This window comes from Erinaceus europaeus, chromosome 18, assembly GCF_950295315.1.
Source record: "Erinaceus europaeus chromosome 18, mEriEur2.1, whole genome shotgun sequence".
In the NCBI taxonomy this organism is placed as follows: Eukaryota; Metazoa; Chordata; class Mammalia; order Eulipotyphla; family Erinaceidae; genus Erinaceus; species Erinaceus europaeus.
Window position 1 is genome coordinate 29,329,925 of NC_080179.1, and position 25,278 is coordinate 29,355,202.

A 25,278-nucleotide genomic window follows, 5' to 3' on the forward strand; every position below is an offset into this window, starting at 1 on the left:
TTGAGGGGAAGGGGAGAGGGAGAGAGAGAGAGAAGGAGAGTGAAAGGGAGACAGAGCATAAACATTACAGTGTACAGAGATGCAGGTTCAAGCCTCTAATCCCTGCCTGCAACCCTGCTACACCACTCATGAGCTTACCCCTACAGGTGGGGGACAAGGGGTTGGAACTTAGGTCCTTGTGCACTATAATGTATGTGCTTAACCAGGTGCACCACTGCCTGGCCCCACGGGCTAATAAGTTATCATAAAGAATAATATATAACAGAATTCTAGAGCCTGAGGGAGGGTTTTGGGAGGCAACTGGATGAGGGATGTGGTGTGTATATGAGCAACTGGACACACTCCAATTTGAAAGCAATACTTGTCCCATTTAATCAATGTCCATTTGACTATAAAACTCAAAATTACTCTTTGCTAACTTCTTTATCATAGTAATAGGTAAGACTTTTAAAATATACAAGACAGCATTCTCACAATAACTACACAAAGTATTAATATAATCTTTCTTATTTTAAAAATGAAGATATTGAATCTCAGAACAGCTAGGTAACTTAGTCCAGACTCAAACACTTGAAGTGAAAATATCCCAGACATGAACCCTAACAATCAGATTCAGAGACTTTAGACATCACCATAACACTATATAGCCTCAAATGGGCACAAAGAGTACATCCCACTCTTCACTTCAGTAAATACTTCAGTTTATACAATCTGGTCATCCCCATTCTGCAACAGTAGCTGTGGTAAAGGTGTACTCTTGGGTCATAGTATTATCTGCTCTATTAATATGAAAAAGAACTAGAGTAGGTCATAACACTGATACTGGTAAACTACAGAGGCAACAATAAATTTGGTCTGAGTGAATTTGAAATTAATCACCTCTCCCTCATGCTGTGAAACTCTTATTTAGAAAAATATAACTGGGGCAGGATGAAGCATGACAAACGGATCCCTGTCATCAGGCATCTGCTGCAGGCCTAAGCCTTAGCAGCCTTTCAGAAGCACAGAACATATGTAGTAGCCACGTGTGCCAAAGCCTGGTGTCAAAGCTGAGGAGAGAGTCTTCTCAACTAACACTGCAACTAGGAAGGAATTTTTAGGACATCCTGTCTATTCCCTCTGTTATTTAGTTAAAAAATCATTAAAAACAAAAATGAAAATCTCTCATTCTAGTTGTCACAGAGACTAAGAATTTTTGTAAGGCTAGGGGCAAGCTATGTCACCTTCCTAAACTTCTATTACTTTTGTTCTAGACATACCTACATAGAAGAAGTCTGAGCAACTTGTGTTGGTTTTTGTTTTTAATGAACAACAATTTTTATTTCTAAAAAATTTTGAAGATGAACCCTGAAACTGAATTCTGGAAAACTGTAGAGTTTTAAGTGACTTAAGGTAATTTGTATCACTTATACATAAGAACAGAAATATGCTCTCATTATGTTGTGTGAAGACTGACACATGTGCGACTTCCTATATTGAAGCCTTTACTTGATTTGGGGGAAGTTGCTTATTCTATTTTAAAATATTTACTTATTTATTTAGTTATTTGACGGGACACTGATGAATTGAGTGAGGAGGAGAAATATATAGGTAGCTAACACAGCTTAGCCATTTGTGAAGCTTTTTCCTATCATTGGGAGCTAGAGGCTTAAACATGGGTCCTTATGCATGGAATATGTGTGCTCAACCAGGTGCACAACCGCCTAGCCCCAAGCTGCTTATTCTATCCATAACTGAAAGTCTTCTTCTATAAAGTGAACTTATTTATGATCCCATTAAAACCTTTATCATAGCAAATGAGATAAAGCATGTAAAGGCCTCAGCATAGTAATTGGCACATAACGACTATTTAATAAAATAGCTATTTGTTATTTTTGCCAAAAGAATGGCTTGTTTTAGCAAAATTAGAAATACTAAGTAAGAGAGTAATTACATTGGTTTCCTTAGAAGAGGCTTCGCTGTGCTCAGTTCACATGGGTTACTACATTTCTTAATTTTCATACTTTTCTGTAAACATGATGCCCCTCCATCCCCAATTTCTGCATATTAAAGTTACTTACAACAAAATACAAACACTCCAACACATTTTCCTCATTTTTGTAAAAGGTTCTCTCTTTATCTTATTCATGTTTTTAATTATCACAATTTCTACCTCTATAACATGGACACTGTATACAGTAGGTACTCAACACATTCTTATTAATAAGGTTATTAATTTAAAATACTTTTTCTCATTCTAAGACATAAAATACATTATCTTTATGTTCCTGCTGCAAACATAGTGAGAACAAAAACAGTGTATAATTTATTTCAACAATCAGACATACACACGCATACACACAGAGATCATAAACTGGACATACAGTATATATTACCATGACCTTGTACAGCCTTACTGGGCAACAGCATCCAGGTGGTGGTGTCTGCCCTCAGAAACCTAACTGTACTTGGCCTTGACAAAAATAAGCACATACCATGGTGGTGTGCATGTTTGCTTGTATTTTGAGTCAAGTACAATCTATTCAGTGTTAATGAAATTTTACTGAACAAGTAAAAGTTTTATGGCATGGGTTTGCTTTTAGGTAGAGTATAGGCTTTTAACACAGATCTGCTTTATGGAAAAAAATCAAATCTAGTAACAGTATATTTATTTGGGTGAAAAAAAATCCCACATAGATATTATTTAAAATGTCATGTCAGAAACACAGCTATAGTCATTCTCTGTTTCCTTTGGGAAGTGGGTGAACCTTGGTGGTGGATATAGAGTGGTATATTACCCTATAATCTTACAATCTTGTAATCCCCTATTAATCATAAATAAGAAATGAAGGAAACAAAATAAAATGTCACAAACATGTTGCAGTGTTCCTGATTACAGATGTAAACTTATTTTGACTAGCTACTGAATGCAGCAATAGAAATCCATCTCAGCTTGTGCTAACACACACACACACACACACACACACACACACACACACACACACACACACACACACACACACACATATATATATATATATATATATATATATATATATATATATATATATATACCAACACATAATTTAATCCAGAAAGTTCTCAAACTAAATGCAATTCAGGACCAAGAAAGTTGGTAATAAAAACAATATGTCCTAAGCAACAAGCTGAGTTACAAGTCAGACAAGTTACAAGTGATTTTCTTTCTAGTTTTCATCCCCAAGTAATTTATCAGTGGGTTATCAAGTATAGGGAAACAGCTGAGATTGCCTTTCTTTAACAGTCAAATGTATAAGTATGAAGATAACCTAACATGTGAGCATAAATTTTAACTGAGAATCATCAATGGGAAGGAGTGAGAGTCAACAAGTAATTATATGTTCGCATATGACCACAGTTTAAAATTGAAAGGTGAAAGACTCCTAGAGAAACACAATTGAAAATATTTCCATGCAAGTGTCAAAGTTATCATACACAATTTCTAGTGCAGAAGTGTGCTGAGTTATTGAAGCAGTGGTTTTATCTTCTAAAACCTTATCTATCAAAGAATGTGAAGTGGATCTAGGATTTGAAAGACATTGCTGTATTGCTTTTAGTAGTAACTCGATTTTAGAGATAGTTTATGGAAAATCATTGCTTTAAGTTATATAATCAAATATAATTATTATTTTACTTGAACTCATGAGAGTTAATACTATAGCCAATGCCAAGGAAAGTCCATTGATTATGTTACTAGTGCCAGGATTCTGTGCTTTCTTAAATTGGAATTTCATATTCAAGAAATGAATAGTGGTGTGAAAAAAAGTTTTAATTAAAAGACTAGCTATCCTAAGATTTCAGACTTTCATCATCAAAAGGCATTTCCATATCTAATGCATCAATAAGGGTTTTTAAGGTTAAGAAGGTGGCATTTGGGGTTTAGTGGTGGGGGGTTGCATGTGGGTAGAAGCTAACTGTGGACTCCATGTTAATCTAATCAGTTCAGGTGGGTATGTTATAGAGGACCTTTTCATTCAGAAAACCTCTATAAATTCTGAAGATAAAGTTCTGTCAGACCATGGAGACTGAGAGGACTATAGTTAACAAGTAGAGAATATAACTGTTCTCTGGTCTGAATAACCTCAGGACTGATCATTCCACAATGTACTTACTAGCTTCCTCAAAATCAGATTCCGGATTGCTTAAAACAATAAGGTTATTCTTTTGCAAGTTAAGCTGTAGTAAAGTGCTCATTAATTATAAGGCCAGAGCACAAGGACTGTGTGCTCCTTCTCCATGTATGCAAGTCAGATTAAAGCCTGGCCCCCACCACACTGAAGGAAGTTTTGATGTTATGATTTCTTTCACTCTTCTTTATGCCTTGTTGTCTCTATCTAAAAAAAGTTAAAATATATTGCTTCAATACCTTATGAATAAAGTTAAGTTTCTGTTAAATAAAAATAACAATAATAACTTATCCTGCTCAATTACAGTTTAATGGTACTGGACTGGTTATTCTCATTCTTCCTTTTCATCCATGAGTTTCCAGTGGTTCTTCCCTCTCCAATAACCCTCTTGGTGACCTGTGATATTTACTTTTATCTCCCTCAGAAGGGTGTCTTTAAGAAAGGAAGGAAGGATAACATCATCTAGTATTTTCCAATGCTATTCAGAGGAACTGGATATTAATACTTTTTTTCTAAAATAAGATTTCTTAGAAAATAAATTTAGAAATGCTCTATTAAACTAAATAATTATACTTGGTTTTGCAAAAATTCTCAAGAATTATAATATAATAGTGTATACTTAACAGCTTCTGTAGCAGGGTATTTCCCAGAATGAATGAATTATAAAATAATTTCCAATAACATTTATTAATATCACTCTCTGGGAAACATTGGTGTAGGAGAAAGAGTGAAAGTTGGAGAAAGATTGTGTAAAACTTTATTAGTACTACTTTCTTGAGAAGCCTCTGAAATTGTTTTCAGAGAAACATATGTCACATAGAAAACACTTTAATGTTGATGAGTGGGATCATCCCATACTCATCTTTAACTTTCTGACTTAGTTCACTTAACATAATTCCTTCTAGCTCTGTCCAAGATGGGTCAGAGAAGGTGGGTTCATTGTTCTTGATAGCTGCATAGTATTCCATTGTGTATATATACCACAGCTTTCTCAGCCATTCATCTGTTGTTGGGCACCTGGGTTGCTTCCAGGTTTTAGCTATTATGAATTGTGCTGCTATGAACATAGGAGTACACACCTCTTTTTGGTTGGGTGTTATGGAGTCCTTGGGGTATAACCCCAGGAGAGGAATTATTGGGTCATATGGAAGGTCCATGTCTAGCCTTCTGAGAGTTTTCCAGACTGCTCTCCACAGAGGCTGTACCAATTTACATTCCCACCAGCAATGTAAAAGGGTTCCTCTGTCCCCACATCCTCTCCAGCATTTGTTGCTGCTGTCCTTTTTGATGTATGCCATTCTTGCAGGAGTGAGGTGGTATCTTAGTGTTGTCTTAATTTGCATTTCTCTGACAATCAGTGACCTAGAGCAGTTTTTCATATGTTTGTTAGCCTTTTGGATCTCCTCTGTGGTGAATGTTTTGTTCATTTCCTCTGCCCATTTTTGGATGGGGTCATTTGCTTTTTTGCGGCTAAGTTTGCTGAGCTCTTTATATATTTTGGTGATCAGGTAGTTCACTTTCTAACAAAATCCCATAACCTAGACATACAACAGTTTCTGTGAGAGAGAGCTTATGTTCACACGTATCCATAAACTACTGCAAAATATATACCTGAAAGCAGGATTACACTAGAGTTTGCAGTGAGTACCTCCCTAACACTTCCTCTCCACTATTCCAAACTTGGGATCCATGATTGCTCAACAAATTGTTTGGCTTTGTATGTTAACTCTCTTTTCAATCACCAGGTTCCAGATGCCACCAGGATGCTGGCTAGGCTTCCCTGGATTGAAGACCCCACCAATGTGTCCTGGAGCTCAGATTCCCCAGAGACACACCTTACTAGGGAAAGAGAGAGGCAGACTGGGAGTATGGACCGACCAGTCAACGCCCATGTTCAGTGGGGAAGCAATTACAGAAGCCAGACCCTCTACCTTCTGCAACCCTCAACGACCCTGGGTCCATGCTCCCAGAGGGCTAGAGAATGGGAAGGCTATCATGGGAGAGGGTGGGTTATGGGGATTGGGTGGTGGGAATTGTGTGGAGTTGTACCCCTCCTACCTTATGCCTTTGTTCACTAATCCTTTCTTAAATAAAAAATTAAAAAAAAAAAAAAAGAAAACACTTTAATATGAAATTTATGTAATAGTCATATATAGACATAACAGATGTAACTATACAATTAGAAGGGGTGGTACTAATAACATAGATATAAGGGAGCATACTAGTGCATTCTTATCCTTAAAACGTCCAGAACTAGGGGTCAGATGGTGGGGCACCCAGTTGAGCACAGACTCTACCATGTGCAAGTACCCAGGTTCAAGCCCCTGATCTCTACCTGTAGGGAGGAGACCTCACAAGCAGTGAAGCAGTGCTGTATCTTTCTCTCTTCTTATCTCCCTCCTTTTATTTTTTTCTGTCCTTTCAAATACAAGGGAAAAAAAGGAAAATGAATTTATTTTAAAAAAATCCTATTTTAAAAAGGTCCAGAACTTGCCAGTTTTCCAGAAGGAAAGTTAAAAATAATTACAAAAAAGTATAAGACTAAATGAATTAAAATAAATTATGGGAAGAAAATAAAAATTAACTGTGGGATGGGGCAAGCTGAATAAGTATATAATTACTGAAATTTAGCTGTGTTGGCCACAGTTGCATTAAGTTAATAAGTATTGACAATTATAGTGTTAAGTTTATTCTTAAGTATTTATATATTTTAATTGCTGAATGTTTTTCTCTTTTTAATTTATTTATTAGATAGAGACAGAGAGATTTAGAAGAAAGGGGGACAGAGGGGGTGGGAGGGAGTCCTGCAGCACTGCTTCACCACTCCTGAAACTCTCCCCCTGCTAGTGGGGAACTGAGGGTTTTAACCCAGGTCCTTTTGAACTGTAATACGTGTGCTCAACCAAGTGTACCACCACCCAGCCCCAGGATTTATATAATTTATTGGAGAAAGAAATACCAGAGTTCTTCTAGCTCATAAGTGGTGCCAATAATATTTATTTATAATGAATTTCTATTATATTCTAATATATTCATCATTATATTAATATAATATAGAATAATAACATCTTTATTTTGAGGAAACTTTAGCTACAAATGTACTGTCAAGTGGAATCTTTTCACTTCTCTATTACTCTTCAAACTTTAAAATTATTTCTTCAAATGAATTATGAGTTAAGATGATAGTTCTGTCTTGTTTTATTTTCTTATGATAAATCTATTGAAAATAATGAAATGGGGGCTAAGTGGTAGCACACCTGGTTGAGTGCATGTACTGCATTGTGCAAGGACCAGGGTTCGAGCCCCTGGTCCCCACCTGAAGGGGGAAAGCTTTACAAGTGGTGAAGCAGGGCTGCAGGTGTCTCTCTGTCTCTCTCCCTCTCTATCACTCCCTCTCTCTTGATTTCTGGCTGTCTCTGTCACCAAATAAAGATAATAAATTTTAAAAAAATGGCGGCCAGGTGGTGGTGCATGATAAATGTGATCCTCATGCATGTTGGAATATAAATGCTGCTACCCTGTTTCAAGTGCTTGTCCCCTTCTATAGGGGCAAAGCCTCACAAGTGGTAAAGCAGTGCTACTAGTATCTCCTTTTTTCTCTGTTTCTCTTTCTCCTGCCCTTTCCCTCTCTGCCTTTACCTGTCTCTCAGTGTGTGTGTGTGTGTGTGTGTGTGTGTGTGTGTGTGTGTGTGTTGACTTTCAGGATTGCATGTAATGCATGCACAAAGTCCCAGCATTAACCCTGGTGGCAAAATGAGTAAAGACAGAAAAGGTGGAAGAAAGAAAGAAAAGGAAGAATGGGGGGAACATTAAAAAATTACAAGAAACAAATGAGTAAACAATCAGAATAAATTTCAACAGCAGAGATTTCTTTCAGTCCATTTGTGGAACTCTACTATGATCCTTTCCTATTCTTTTCGTCTCAACTTGTCCAGTAGTAAAATTGTTATCATGAGATACTGACTTATATGGTGTGAGTTGAGACATCTAGAAAGTATTATCCATACAACTAAAATATTTATTCTACTTATAGACAACATTGTCACTCATTTGGGGCTGTGTTTTATATATGCTCTTAAAGATTCTTTCCACATTGGTAATCCATTATTTCACTAATAGTTCTGTGAGAAAATTGTTATTTATTATGATTTTTTTCCTTGATGGGAAGAAATTTATAATGTATCACTTTAGACACTAGACCATACTATAGGAAGTTTAAAGAAGAGCTGAAAGGAAGAAGTTAAAGAAAACACTACATAAAGAATACACATTGTGTTTGTTCCTCAATTATGCCTCTATTTTGTTCCATTGTAAATCATCTGTGACAAAGTGACTTTCTTTTTTAGGGAGTATAATACCCCCTCTGTTTTTCTGATAAACATTTCAATTAAAAAATGAATGATTCTAAAAGGACTTGGTATCCTGTAGTTGTTAATAATTTTTTTCTAGAAGAGATCACTGATTTATTTATTTATTTATTTATTTGGCAGTCCTGTGTACACACACACACACACACACACACACACACGCACACACATAGACATGACTTCATCCCTACTAGGCCAACATTTTACTCATTTCTTAAATTTTAGATAAAAGTGAGGATAAGGGGCCAGGCAGTGGCCCACCTCCTTGAGAGCACATGTAATAATTCACAAGAACCTATGTTTAATACCTCAGACCCCACCTGCAGGGATGAAACTACATGAGCAGTAAAGCAGTGCTGCAGGTGTCTCACTCCCAATCTTCTCTCTTGATTTATCTTTATCTCTAAAGTGAGATAGAAGAGAAGATAAGGCAGAGATTGAGGAGAGACATCACAGCTCTGCGCTACCTTCTGTGGAGTTTCCTTTTCATATGAACTTTTCCAGCCTTTCGGTTCATGATTAGTCAAGAGTTTGTTTGGCTGTATATGTTAACTCTTTGTTCAGCCATCAGGTTCCAGATGCTAAGATGAAGCCAACTGGACAGACAGCGTAACAATGTGTCCTGGAGCCCTGCTTTTCCAGAGCCCCACCCCACGAGGGAATAAGAGAGACAGGCTGGGAGTATGGATCGACCTGTCAACGCCCATGTTCAGTGGGGAAGCAATTACAGAAGCCAGACCTTCCACCTTCTATACCCCATAATGACCCTGTGTCCATCCTCCCAGAGGGATAAAGAATAGGAAAGCGATCATGGGGGCGGTTGGGATACAGAATCCTAGTAGTGAGAATTGTGTGGAGTTGTACTCTTCTTATGCTGTGGTTTTTGTCAGTGTTTCCTTTTTTAGAAATAAAAATTAAAAAAAATATATAGCAGATGAGATTTGGGGTCCTCATGTTGGAAGAACCTAGGAAGTCTATTTTAGGTATATTCAGGTATACTCTTTATCTAAAGAGCCAAATAACTCATTCTATTACTCCCTTTTTGTCCTTGCTGCATGTCATTTTATGAAAGTATTCCCATACCAATGTTTTATCTATAACTTTATTCTGCTTCTTCTCTTCTCACTCTTCTTAGTTTCACTTACTACATTATAAATTTAAATGAGTGTTTAGTATAATTTTTCATAATACTATATAAGTTTCAAGTGGAGGAGCAAGATTTGTGTTTTATTGCTTCCTTTTCATACTGAAAAGCCAAAAGAGTGATTGACCAAATAGTTTTCACTCAATAAATTCACCTCAGGGAAGCATAGAAACAGTTTGTGAGGCTGAAAAAGGAGTTCACTTGAACAGTGTGCTGCCTTTGCCAAGTGTGTGATCCAGTTTGGAGCCTGACCTCACCACACTGTAGGAAACTTTATTGTTGTGTTTCTTTCCCTTTTTCTCTCTTTCTGCCTCTCTGTACTGGTTTCTTTTCCTACCTGAGGTGACAAAAAATGACCTGTGGATGTAAGTAGTAGACTAAACACATCAACAGAACACCCCAAACAGAGGAATCCAAGCTTTTACTATGAAATGTAACTAATTTTTGAATAAGGAGTAATTGTGCAGATTACCAGTGATTGCTTTCTGTGCAGTTACAGTTAAAAATGAATATTCTCAGCAGAAGGATCCCAGTTCGAGCCCCTGGCTCCCCACCTGCAGGGGAGTTGCTTCACAAGCGGTGAAGCAGGTCTGCAGGTGTCTATCTTTCTCTCCCCTTCTCCTCCTCTCTCCATTTCTCTCTGTCCTATCTAACAATGACATAAATAACAACAATAATAACTGCAACAATAAAACAACAAGAGCAACAAAAGGTAATAAATAAATATATAAAAAATTTTAAATGAACATTCTATACACTGTATTAACATCAACACTGTTCCTCATAAGCACTCTTCCTTTTTCACTTTGAGAATGTTTTCACTTAAGAGAGAAAACATGAAAATTGACCTGAGCCTAACCAATATTAGTCTAATTGCACTATAATTTTGTCATTATCAGATATCATTATAAATATGCTTTTTCTTAACAAATGACATTAATTTCATTTAAATACAAGAATCATTTTCATAAGGCATGGATTTTTTTATTTCTCGTTTTGTTTAGTTCCTTTTTTTTTACATATTATTGAATATATATTCTTCACTGGGTTTCAATTTCTTTTGATCTCAATGGTACATTCAGAAAAACTTCTCAAGAGCACATAGTGTAACTTCTTGGGGTAATGTTATTTTACTAAAGTAGTGTGCTGGCAGACCTTGGCATTTGTAGAACCATTCAAATTAAAAAGATTTTGCTTTCCTCCAGGTACTTGATTCCTCTTCTAAATCCTACATAATGCAGATATAGAAATGTGTTAGGTAGGACTTAGAAGAAGAATCAAGTATATGGGGCAAAGAAAAATCCTTTTATGCAGTATTGATGGAGATATTAAATCCAAGATATAAATGAGATAAATCTAAATGTGAGTGGTCATCTCGCTTTAGAAGAGATATATTGTTTAATAGAAATATGAAGGAGGGGGTCAGGTGGTAGTGATTCAACCAGGTTAAGCACACACAGTACTAAGCGCAAGGACACTTGCAAGGATACCAGTTGGAGCCCAGGGTCACCACCTGCAGGAGGGTCGCTTAACAAGCGGTAAAGCAGGTCTGCAGGTGTCTACCCTTCTCTCTCCTTCTCTATTTCTCTCTGTCAAAGGAAAGAAAAGAATAAAGAAATATGGAGGAAACAGTGAAGAGTGTGTAGTAAATCCTGGATTAATTACATTTGATCAATATGCTATAGAATCTGTGCATATAGCTGAACTTTTTTTTACAAGGCATTGTAATTTTATGATTTTTAGCACTAGTAAGTTTGAAATCACTCATTGAAATCCATGATTTGCTCCTTTTAATGAAAGCCAAATAACGCTTCTATATTATGAAACTTCTCTGTCCTTCCATCTTCTTTTTGATTTATCTAAAATCTAATTTTGCATTGGTTGTACAGTCAGCAGTATGCCTCAAATGTGAAACAATATAAAACTACCAAATAAAAACATCTGTTCATTTAAAGTATTCAGAATGATCCAAGGAATGTCACTTTATATGGTAAAATCAATATGTAATTTGGTTCATTAACAAAGCATATAATGAATATTTCTAGCATCTTCTCAGACTTGCTGTTTAACCAGTTTGTATTGTAGTGCCTGGCCTGAAGCACTTCTATTTTTAGTTCTAATAGAACTGTCTTAAATTGCTTATTTTCTGTTTACTAAAGTTATCCTGTTTGTTACCATGGAAACTGTGTCAAGTGTGCTAGCTAACTATTTTATTAAATGAATTTAAGATATAGCTAAAGACTGTAAAGTTTCGGTGTGTCATTCTTAAAATCTACATTTTGTCATCTCTTACTCCATGTCCATTTTTTCAGACAATATGGAAACAGTCATAAATAAAGTTTTCTACATTTCAAATTTGGGAATCTAGCCACATATGATAATCTTATCCATAACTAGCATATAGGCACCTATCTCTTGCAAAGTCTGTGTTCTAACAGTATATTTGTATTGAATAAATCAGTTTCTTGGAAAATAGAACATGTTCATCCATATTAATTAAAAGTTCATAGATGATAACTAGTGCATAAAAACCTACACTTAAGTTATTCAACTTGTGAACAAACAAAGTAGCTCACTTGGATAGTATAATGGTTTGCTTTGTGCATTACACAGATTCCAGCCTGTCCCTCACTGCATTGATGGGAGCTTTAATGCTTTGTTATCTTTTCCCCTCTCTGACTGCTTCTCTTATGTTTCATTCTTTCCACCAAGAAAAAGTCACCAGGGAGTGGTGAAGCCCTTGAAATTAGTAAAATAATAAACAGTATTCAATATTATGTGTCAGTACTAGCAATATTCTCAGTTCACAGGATCTATCTTGATAGGAAGAAAGGAGAGAAGCTTTTGTATATTTTTTATTCTTTTCAACAATTGAATCATAAACAGGACATTTTGAAATATGTGTATTAGCTTTCTTTACAAAAATCAGGTGTCTAGCTACCTGCTCTTGTGATTTGCATCACTGATCCTGATCCTTTGCTGTCTTCTCTTTTGCTCTTATCTCCAGAAATGTCATGCCAGATCAATCATCCTCCCAACCTGCCCCTATCTCTACAATGAACCATCACACTTCTCAAAATTCTGATAGACTCTACCACATAATATACACTGTTGCCCAAATAATTGAAAACACTTTCTGAGGTTTTTGCTTTCTGAATATACATTTTTGAACAAAAGCAAAGCCATAACCTATGCAATTTTTATAAAATTCACTATAAAAAAGAAAACAGTTGCAGAGTAAAGGGGTAAGGAAACTACTTTGTTGGAATATTCATATCTAGACATCAGCTCTAAGAAGTCATTCAGTCATCTGTGATTTAAAAGGAGTTGGCTTTTTCATGACTGAAGAACTGAAAGTTGTAAGTTCAGCTTTCAGTACCACCATAAACCAGACCTGAACAGTGCTCTGGTAAAAATAAATAAATAAATAAGAATAGAAGTCAGATTATTTATATTCAACTCTCAGATTTTGGATTTTCTGTTTTAAGATAAGTTATAATAGTTAACTGTAAGTGGGATTATCTCTGTCTATTTCCATATGATTCAGATAAAATACTTTCATAGTTCTATAATTGTGATTTTACAAGAATATTATCTTCTTACTTGAAAGGATCAATTTATTATTATAATATAGAGAATAATTCCTTCATTTTTACAGTATTATATTTTTATTAGCAGTTCAATAGTGTTTTACAAATTTGTAAGATTTCAGGAGTATAATTTTATACATATATGTGTTACCTGTAACCATAACCTCCACCAAAGTTGAGTGTCCCCCAGCCTCATCTCATTTCTCTCCTGCCTATAACCATCTCATTTTTAGAAGGTTCAAGTTACAGTTTGGTTAACTTTTTTTTTCAAGTGAATTTATTTATCTACAAGCAAGACCAACCAGTATTTGTCATTCACCTCTTAACACAAACTAAGGAAAATCATTATCTGGGCATTGTGAATTTAAAAGAAAAAAGAAAAAAAAAAGAAAGGAAAAAAGAAAGGAAAAAGATTTACTAGAACTTCTGTATGACAAAGTCTGTAGTATTAATTTATGTCTAGGAAATTAATAAAAATAATCTGTTAAAGCTAAAATCATTGTGGCAAAATGTTATCCTCACTGTTTATCCAGCTATAAATTATTTAGATGTAAAAAAATACATTTTTCTTTTTTAAAATACTTATTTATTCCCTTATTTGCCCTTGTTTTATTGTTGTAGTTATTATTGTTATTGATGTTGTTGTTAATAGGACAGAGAAAAATGGATAGAAGAGGGGAAGACAGAGAGGAGGAGAGACAGATAAACACCTGCAGACCTGCTTCACCTCTTGTGAAGCAATTCCCCTGCAGGTGGGGAGCCAGGGGCTCCAACCAGGATCCTTCCACCTGTCCTTGCGCTTTGCGCCATGTGCACTTAACCCGCTGCACTAACCGTGTGATCCCTAAAAATTACATTTTTTCTAAACATTTTTTAAAATGTATTTTTTCTATATTAGTGATAAGAATATTTCATGTAAAAACAAATGTGATTTGATACTACTTTCCTTCTGTAGTACCTGAAGTTTTCTGTGAGTGAGTGCTTTTTGTAAAATTTGTGCATTTCAGCTAAAGATATATGCAATACACTATGAAATAGAATACAGAGTATATAATATTGGATTTTAGTAATCATTTTAAATGGAAAATTCCATAGTATTTGTTAGATTTTAATGTCACCAACACTTCAAAATGAAGCCAGAGTTTTGACCTAAAACTCATTTATTATTTCCTTAGGGTCCACTTTCATTTGTAATACTCACATAATACCGGTGAAAAACCAGGAAGGTGTGGCTATGATGTTCATCATTAACTTTGAATATGTGACAGATGAAGAAAATGCTGCCTCCCCAGAGACGGTAAACCCAATATTACCAGTCAAAACTGTAAACCGTAAGTAAAAGACTACATGTATCTAAAACTCTTGATATTGATATTTTGACTATGATAATTCTAATGTAGTATTCAATTCTGTTCTCATAATATGTATACATTTTAAGTAAAATAATTTTACATAAAAGATTTAATGTATGGCTGGGTGGTAGCACACCTCGTTGAGGGCACATATTATAGTTCTCAAGGGCCCAGGTTCAAGCCCTTGATCCCCACGTGCAGGGGAAATGCTTCACAAGTGATGAAGCAGTCTCTCTCCTATATCTCCCTCTTAATGTCTGCTTCAATCCCAAGTAAATAAATAAATATAAAATAATTTAAATTTTTTTGTTACGTGTTGGCACCTTAGAGTTGGCCAACTGTTTTTACCTTCTTTTGATTTCGATATACTTAATTCAGTTGGGTCCCTATCAAGAGACACCCAGGTTTGTTTTTTTTCTAATGAACTATGCATATGTATATATATGACAAAATAACTTTTTGGAACAAAAATTTCCTAGATCAAATGGTAAATAAACATGCCATTACTGCCAAATCCCTCTGCATATAATTTGAACTATTTTATGCAACTACAGGCATAATTTATTAGAGCTTCCCTTTAAGTTATGCTAACAACAAATATGTCATCTTGATTTCTGCCATTATTATAGGTGAGAAGTATACTCTAAATTGGTTTTAGCTTATATTTATCTTAGTTTAAATGAGGTTAAAGCGAACATTTTCAACTGTCTATTCCCCCTGCACATTTATTACTTTCATGTATGCCTTTCAATTTGTAGAATAAATTGCAAATTATTCCTCCAGAAATATTTCCTTCACTTTTTTCATTGTTATCATGCAGACCTTTATTTAACAATCTGTTTTAATGTATCAACTTCTGTGGATTCTGATTTACTGAATTATAGAAAAGCTTTTATCTATTCATCACTGGCTTTCCAGTTGTTCTGATGTTATCTGTAAAAAGTCTCCCTTGGAGACCAGTGAGATAGTTCACCTGGGATAGTGTCTGTTTTGCTATGATTATGACCCATGGGATCGATACAACAGTGTAGTAAGCAGTGGTGTTGTGGTATCTTTCTCTCTCTGCATCATATTTTTTATCTCCTCATTTCTCTCTGGCTCTGTTTTTCTTGTTCTTTTTATCTGAAAACACACAGGGCAGTGAAACCCCAGCAGTCCAAAGAAAATATCTTTATACCAGTAATTTAAGATACCACTGTAATTAAACACAAAACTTTGTGTGTTTGAATTTATTTCTCAATTTTCATTTTGTTTTTATCTTGCCTTGTTTACCAGATTGGTTGGCCTCATGTAGTTTATGATGGTCCCAGTGATTGAAACTTTTTGCATACCCATTGTCTCTCTGACCCTCAACTGTTTTATTTTGTCCTGCCTTCTGACTTTCCTTATTCATACTTTAAAAGACAACCTCTGATATGATAGACTCCCAGTAATGTTAATTTTCATGAGTTTGGGGTCAATTCTTGCTTTAAAATCACATTATTGTTAAAAACAATTTACCTAAATACAGACAAAGCTGCTTTGGTATTTTCATTGTGTTCTCATTAATTTTATACATAAAAGAAAATTAGCGTCTTTACATACTGACTTGTTATTTACAAGAAAATCACATATATTTTGTTTTAAGGCTAATTTCTATATCTTTCAGGGAAGATTTAAATTTTTTCTTATTGTTTAGTATGCTGTTTGACATTTAATTTGCTGCTACTGCTTTTGTTACTATTATAAATAATAGTTTTTCCTCTGGTATATCTTTTAATGTTTGGGGCCCTGTGCCAAAAATGAATTGTCCACAGGTGTGAGAATTTTCAGTTCTCTCCCAGTGTTCTATGTGTATTTTGACTCTTGTACCAGGAAATTTTCACTACAGTAGCTCTGTAATATAATTTGAAGTTAGGAAATAATAAAAAAGACCTCCTGTCATTTTTTTTCTGAAGATTGTTTTGGAAATCCTAGTATTTTTTGGTTCTAGATAAATTTATATAGCTTTTGTTGTATTCTTTAAAAAAAAACTTGGTGGTACCTTGGTGAAGATGGCATTAAATCTATATACGGCTCAGGGTAGGAGGGTCATTTTGACAATTCCAATCTATGAGTATAAGATATATTTTCATTTCTTTGTATCTTTTTCTATTTTCTTGAAGAGTGATTCAGAGTTTTCCGTTTACAAGTCTCAGTTTATAAAGTCACTTCCTTTGCTAATATTATTCCCAAATATTTGTTTTTGATGCTTTAGTAAAAGGGATTAATTTCTGGTTATCTTATTCTTCTAATTTAGTGAATATTAATTCAACTCCACTGTGGTCTGATGGTTGGAATGATTTTAATGCTTCTGAATGTATTTAAATTGTCTTTACATGTGGTCTATTCATGAGAATGCATACGGGGGTTTGAGAACAATGTATATTCTAATGTGGGTGATTGAAGACTTCATCTAGAGGACATCTATTAGGTATAACCTGTCCATCTCTTCATTTAATATTTTTATTTCCTTATTGACTTTCTACCTAGTTAGTTGATCTATCTACCTAAGAGAGTGGGGGGTTACAGTCCCCGACTATTATTGTTTTGGCGTATCTCCAAGAATGGAAAGAACTTGGTCTGACAAAGGAGAGCAAGGAGGACCACACCTCAAGAGGAGTCCTACAATGGACTTACAGTGACTCAGTTTCTGAGTGAAGCACAAGGTGGACCATGCCTCCGGGGGAATCCTGGAGCGAATTTACACATCCTAACTTCTCTGCTGGAAAGGCAGAGAACTGGCCATAGAGCATCAGTAAGGACATCCCTCAGTGGGAGTCCTGGAGTGTACTTATAGTGACCCAACTTCTTCTCTCCGGGAATCATGCAAGCACTACCAGTGGGATTGAAGTTGGATAGCTCCTCAGGAGGAACGTTGGTTTGAGCTTAAAAACAACCTGGCTGCCTCCAAGTATGCTGCAAGGATTAGTGGGCATGCTATTGCAGATGCTGTGGAGCTTCGATGTTCTGGCATAATCAATTATTTACCCATTTTGATTCCTTTTACTCTTTCTGAAAGAAGTTGAACTGTAAACACAAGCTTTGAGATGGTATCTAGGGTTTTGTGTGTGTGTGTGTGACCAGTATCCATCAGTACATCAAGTAAAGTAACATCTGATCAGTTTTTTTGTCTGTTTGTTTTGCCGCAAGGGTTATCGCTGGGACTGCTCCTGGAGGCTATTTCTTTTTTTTCCATTTTGTTGGCATTTTTATTGTTGTTATTGCTGCTGTTGTTGTTGTTGGATAAAACAGAGAAATCAAGAGAGGAGGGGAAGACAGAGAGGGGGAAAGAAAAATGGACTCTCGCAAAACTTCACCAGTTTTGAAGCAACCCCTCTGCAGTTGGGGAGCCAGGAGCTCTAATCTGGATCCTTACTCAGTCAGGTCTTTGTGCTAAGTGCCACTTAACCCGCTGCACTACCGCTGGGCCCCCATCACATTAGTTTTTAATTAGTGCTAGCATATTCTGTTAATTTCCTCTTAAATTATTTTGCTACATTATATAATTTTGCTCATTTTGGCATGCATTTAAAATTGTTTCACTCAATATTATTACTTGTTTTTTATATTTAAGCATATTTGCATTTTCCTAGTCATTATCTTTTTAAGAAAACATTTTAATATAATCTCTCCCGCTTTTCTTTTTTTCTTTTTTTGATTTTTATTTATAAAGTGAAAACACTAACAAGATCATAGGTACAATTCCACACAATTCCCACCACAGGAACTCCGTATCCCGTTTCCTCCTCTAATAGCTGTCGTATTCTTTAACCATCTGGGAGTATGGACCCAGGGTCCTTATGGGGTGCAGAAGGTAGAAGGTCTGGCTTCTGTAACCACTTTTCCTGAATGTTATTTGATTCTTTACTATGTGCAAGAATAAAAATAATACTTCTCTCAATCATTTAATATTTTCAATGATTTTATTTCTCTTAGTGTTCCTCTTCGCTCTCTTAAATATTCTTGGTATTATAAATTGGTAGTTTAAATTATACCATCTGACTTCTCTGTTACCAAAGAAGTACTTAATGTGCTTATTTTACATTTCTTCTTTTATTATGCATGACATTGCTTGATTATGGTATTTCTAGTTTGTCAAATATGTAACATTTTTCAATTCTCACTTTTATTTTAGTCTTCAGTTTCTAGTAAAATATATTCAATGTTTCTCACATGAAGTTTAGCCAAACAGTTTTTTCGACTGTTCTTCATGGAATAGTCATGAACTGAGTGATTTCAGAGGATTTTTTGTTTGTTTGTTTTTTATGTTTGACACTATATATAAAATTTAGTACTAACATATTGATGGTCTTTTGTGAATTAGTTAGATGCCTTTCTCAATATCCAAGAGAAATTTAGAAATAGTAATAGAAGGCAGAAATTCTTTTTTCAAACCAAGATAGATTTTTTTTAATGTCTGAAATTGTTACTAAGTATTACCCAGGTATATGCTAGGCGCAAATAGCATATAATTTCAATTCACCATTTATTTTAGAATATTTAATATATCCCTTTATATTTTTTAAGAACTCAGATATATAAATATATATATATATTTATTTATTTATTTTTTTTACCAGAGCACTGCCCAGCTCTGTCTGATGGTGGTACAGGGGACTGAACCTGAGACTTTGAAGCTTCAGGTGTGAGAGTCTCTTTGCATAACCATTATGCTATCTACCCCCACCTGAGAACTCAGATATTTTTATAGTGGGCCTTCTTTGCCTCTCTTTTATATTTATCATATTCTATTTGTCCCTCTTTTCTTTATTTCTGGTTTATCTTCTTGTGATATTTCAGTTCTAAATTATTATAGGTACCTTGTGTGGCCCTGATTTTTTTAGATGATATATGTCTTTTTCTTTCCTGATTTCCTTGCTTTGTATTTTCTTCTTGTTGTTCAATTTGTATTTTGAAGTCATAGTTTATATACTCAGCTACTTAATTAAAATTTGTAAATATTTATTTGTATGTTAAAGAGAGAGAGAGAGCCAGAACATCATTCTGCCAGTACTCAGGCTCAGATGTGGAGTCCTCACACCTACAATTGCTGTGCTCTTATCTTGTATCACTACTCAGGTCATGATACTTCTTTTTTTTTTTTTTTTAATTTAAGGGAAGAAAATATCTCACGTGGATAGTATGCTGCTTTGGCATGAATTTGAGTCTGTTACCCACCACATTAAAGAAAACTTTAGCTTTTCTCTCTGCCATTCTGTCTTTATCTGAAAAAAAAAAAAAGCTATTGGGGACTCAATGAACAATGGAAGAGAAGAGCTTGCAATTGGGGTTAGAGGTGTAGACATCTATTATTGTGAGATGAGACATTGTACTCATGTGTCAACAACTACTGTATGCCATTATCCCTCCAATAAAAAATGTTTTGGAAGAAAGTTGAATTAATTTTATAGCATTATATTTCTATTCTATTTCATATTCAGATTTTTGTATGCTTTTCTCTGCTGAGTACATTTTTATTTCTACTTTTCTTATGATATTTTTGTAGCATATTAGATTTTTCTTTTTATAGCTATTCATTGAAGTTATTCCCAGAACAGCATTAGTAGAAGATAATGGATTTTGTTTGAGTAACTTTCAGATAAAACTTCTCTTCAGATCAAACACTCATTCATACAAAAAGTTTGTAGATTTGGAGGATGATTTTTCCATTTGTTGTTGTTATTGTTGTTTTCTATTTTCTTCTTGTCAATATAGTTTACTCAGGAGTGGCATCTTCTTTTTCTTTTTTTTAAGTTTTTTTTTTTAATATTTATTATTTTCCCCTTTGTTGCCCTTGTTGTTTAACATTGTTGTGATTACTGATGTCGTCGTTGTTGGATAGGACAGAGAGAAATGGAGAGAGGAGGGAAAGAAAGAGAGGGGGAGAGAAAGACAGACACCTGCAGACCTGCTTCACCACTTGTGAAGCAACTCCTCTGCAGGTGGGGAGCCGGGGGCTCAAACTGGCATCCTTATGCCTGTCCTTGCGATTTGCGCCACGTGCGCTTAACCCGCTGCATCACCGCTGGACTCCAGGCATCTTCCTTTTCTAAGGATGAGCTCTAACTAAATGTATTCCATCAGTAAAAGGAGATTTTTATACTTCTTTTTATTCATTTATTTTCTGATAAGTATTGTTCCATGCTCTCCTGCGTTAGCTCCACTGATCTGGTGCACTTATCTCCCCATCTAGATATAAGGTGATGCTGGTGTCTGATTACTCTTAGTCATGGTTTATGGACCTTTTCACTTGTATCTTTTATTGTTCTTTGTGATTATTTTTTTATTGAAAGCCTGGAAAAAATGGAATTCGTTGTCTGCCATTCTCTGTGGAAAATTGAAAGTCACATCACAAAAGTTTAATTTTTGAAAATAGATATATTATTTATGAATTTAGGTAGAAATATGTATATATAACTGAAATAGTCCACAGAAAGTGTACTGCAGAACTAAGACTAACACACATCAAATATATGCCAATTGAAGAAAAATTAATTGAGGATATTAATGGTTTATAGTAACTACAGTTATGCAATTGATGATACATGTGTAAAATTTCTTAGTTTTTTGCAGAATACTCTCACCCCAGAATAGGTCCTTCCCCAAGAAGACAGAGTAAGAATTGTTCAAAGTTATCAGTTACTTTCTCATGTATGGCTTAGTGGCAACACACTTTTTTGATGAAGCAATATTGAGACAAATATGTTAATATCACTGTAATACTTTGGTTGTTTTACTGTGAATAATATCACTTTTGGGATAAGTTGTCAAGATCATCACTCTGTCAGTCTCCCAGGTACATGTTCAGAAGCAACATTAAACTACTAGAAAAATACCATCCTGCCCAAGTTAATGACCATTTTAATTTCTTTGTATTTTCTGCTAACAAACTCAATCATTACTGCATGACTCCTTGGTGTATCCTTTTCATTATATCAGATTATATTTTGGCCATGAATATAAGTAAGATAATATATTTTGGATGATGCCTATTTTTTTAATTTAATAATTTTATTCACAAACTTTTCACCCCCCCCCATCGATTAGTTGTCTTTCATAGTTTATCAAACTGGATTAGAATGAAGAAAAGGATATGTGTGTAAGCAAATGACAAAGAAGGAATCTTTGTAAAAAATTAAATATTTATTTTAAACTGAATGCAAATTAAACGTTAAAACTTTGATTCTACCATATTATCGTTGTTGTTATTGTTGGAGAAGACAGAGAGAAATCTAGAGTGGAGGAGAAGACAGAAAGAGGGAGAGAAAGACACCTGCAGATCTGCTTCACCACTTGTGAAACTACGCCCCTGCAGGTGGGCAACCAGGGGCTCACACTGGGGGTCAAACCCTATTTCTTTCTTTCTTTCTTCTTCTTCCTTTTTTTTTTTTTTGCTCATCACTGGGATTTCACTACTCCAGGCTCAATCTTTCAGAAGGGAGGGCAGAGGCAGATAAAGAGGCACCACAGTACCAAGAAAATCTACATAGCACCCTCCCTGATATATTTTTATACTACTTTACATTCTGATTAAAAGAGCATCTCCTGGTGCTAGTCTTAACAAATTCAGTAGACATCATGTCCTTACATGGAGGATGCCATGCATAAAGCAAAATATGGAGATATAATTGTTTCTTTTTGTTTAATTGTTTCTTAAGAGCATTACAAAGGACTGTTTTTTTAATTAGTATATTGCTTTTGATTATACCCTCCAGTACTATATACTCTAAATATCTCTAAATATATTTTCATTTGGTATAAGTTTTAAGAGTTAACTTTTTTGTTTTTCTGATTTTTTTTAAGGTAAAGATGAAAGACAGGGAGGAAGAGAGAATCAGACAGAGAAGGAGAAATACCATGGTGTTGCTGTACCACTAATGAAGGTTCCCCTTTGTATGGTGATCCCAGGTGTTGACCAGGCACTCAAAATAGGTTCCACATGCATAATAAAGTGTGCACTCTAACAACTGGTATATCTCCCAGCCCTAAGAACAATTTTCAGCAGAAGCATCTTAAACTTCAAAATGCTTTATTCTTGCCTAAATAAAGGGTGTGCATCCCTATGTCATGTGATGTAATTAAACTTAATAGGGGAAAGAATATTTATTTTAGACGTATAACTCTAAATTGAACTGCCTCTCCTTAGATATAAGCAAAAAATAAAGGAAAATGTGAAGTAATAACATGGAATGAAATAAAGATGTGCAAATTGAGAATACTGTGGAATATAATAATAGTTAAATCACAATAGAATTAACATTAAAAAGGAACTGTGTTGAATAGATTAAGGAAATTTTGGAAACCTAGAAACTTTGTGTCAAAAGAGATGGTGGGTCATTATTCAATGTTATCTTGTTTTGAGATCAGGAGAACTAAAGTGATCATTTGTCTCTAAGCAGAGCAAAGTTTTTCAGAAGCTTACAATTTGTCAAAAAAAGTAAGAGTAGCTACAGTTTTTAAACAAGTATAAAGAAAATACTATTTTAATACATCTTACAATCAGATTGATAAGTACTATAAATTGAGTCAACATGTTGCTATATAATATCTTGGAAAACCAATGGATATTCATATTGATATCTTGTAAAAATCAATCCTGCCAACTAAAACATGAAAATGATCTCAACTAGAAGAGAAAATTGTGTTTTTCAAGCAACAAAAATGGGTCCACATCTTTAAAAAAAAGGATAGTATATTTTGTTTGTCCTTCTCTATCAAAGACCCCAAACCCCTCCCCTGCATACCCCCTACCCTGTTCTCTCCTAGAGTCCCTTGATTTGCTAGAGTATACCTTTTCTAGTCTGTTTCACCCTGTGTTCTTCCCTTTCTATCAAAGACCTAGGAAATGTTTTCTCTTTAAAGACTAAACTTGACACAGAAAAATATTCATGACATGATTACTAAAGGAAAATTTGGGAAAAAATTAGTTATAGACTACAGTAAAAGTTAATATTATGTGTAATATTATGTGTAATATTATGCTCTAGGGTTTTGACAAAATGCATATATATATATAATTTTTATTTTATTTGAGAGAGAGAGAGGAAGAGAGAGAGAGAGAGGGACATCAAATCACTGTTCAGAGTTCTGGTTTATGATGATACTGGGGGATTGAACCTGGGACCTCAGAGCCTCAGGCATGAAAGTCTTCTGCATAACTACTGTGCTGTATCCTCAGCCTCAATGCTTATTTCTAAGTTCAAGAATATTTCTGGTAGTGGGAAAAATTATGCAGTATCCCTTCATTAACAATGAATGTTAATGACTGTCTAAATTGGCAAATCCATAATAAAAAGTCCCCATGTGTATATCATTTGGAAGATCTTGTTGCTTAGCAACACCCAAATCAGGCACAGTCCCTGTTTATACAGCATTTGGGTTACTGGTATCTGTGCCATTTGTGTTTGGGGCATTGTATCAGGAGAGTCCCTGTCATGGTTACATCACAGATATTACACAGTCATCCAGGTTATTTTGTTAACTTGACTAGAGTGGATTCTTTAATTTGGCATTTGGCAAATAACTAAATTCATCAAAGAGAACCAATTTTTAAAATATTGGAAAATCATATATTGGTTTACTAAGCAGCTGTCAAATAGAACTTAATTAGGTGCCTTAGGTAAACATAGGTTTTCAATTTCTGCTCATTGCCTGTAACCTGACTAAAAGCAGTCTGCCAACATGTTTGTTTTCTGACTTCCCTATCTCAAACCAATGTGTTCTGCACATTTGTCCTCATGGTGATCCAGCCAGCTGGATCCTGTATCTCTCCCAGCATTATCATTATTTGTGAGCCTGTTCCAGATGTTTCTGCTGCAGCTGCTCTTGTGCTTGCTTTCACAAATCCTGTAACACTATCTTCCCTAAACTCTGCAATGTGTGCCCTGCACTACTGGCTCAGAATTCACATTGCTTCAGGACTCAACTTGACCATACACTTACAGCTTTTTTGTAAAAGGTCATATTTTCTCTGGTATCCTGTACCCTAGGGAATGTCCCAGGAGTCCCAATTTTTGAAGCATCATTAACCACATCTGTTGCTTTAAAGGGCCCCACATTTAGGCTTACTAGGCCACTTGATTCCCTAGTGATCTGTAGTCACTATCATCAGGCAGCACTGGTCAGACTACTGTATTTACCACCCACAAATTAGGTTTGCCAGGTCAATCCTAAATTCCCATTGCGTGGTAATTTTTCCCAGTTCTAATCTCACCTTTGAATACATTTTGGATTGCTTCAGCAGGCAGATGAGAGGCATTATACACTTCCTGGTGTACTTGAGAATGCAAGACTCATCTCCCTGAAGTGTCTCTAAAGAAATATCCTCCTTATAAACAAAAATGAGATGTGTCAGTTATTTCACTGTTTCTTTCTCTGAATCAGCTACTAAAGTCATATTTCTCTCCATCTTAAAACCTACTTTTCTGGGAAAAGAATCTCATAGCGATTGTGAGGCTTCCAGTTTAACTATCAAACTTGTAAACACCCCACCTTTTAAAAAGTTGATTTTGACATTCATTCACAGATCTTTATTTTGTTTCATAATAGTCAATGGTTCACTTAATTCAGATTTATTTATTTTTCAGACCAAAATAAGCTATCCTTTTCTCTCTGCACTGTGGACACCATGTCATTCAGCTGAAGCCTTCCTGGTGCTGG

The 25,278-nt window shown here is 35.1% G+C and overlaps 1 protein-coding gene across 2 annotated transcripts in view; it reads left to right on the top strand.

The window, feature by feature from the left end:
- Positions 1-25,278, top strand: part of KCNH7 (potassium voltage-gated channel subfamily H member 7) — a 618,161-nt gene that overhangs the window by 380,037 nt on the left and 212,846 nt on the right. For both annotated transcript variants that reach the window (XM_060177804.1, XM_007523769.2), the window contains exon 3: positions 14,422-14,577. In XM_060177804.1, coding sequence (XP_060033787.1) covers positions 14,422-14,577 — 156 coding nt within the window. The remainder of the gene's footprint in view (positions 1-14,421; positions 14,578-25,278) is intronic.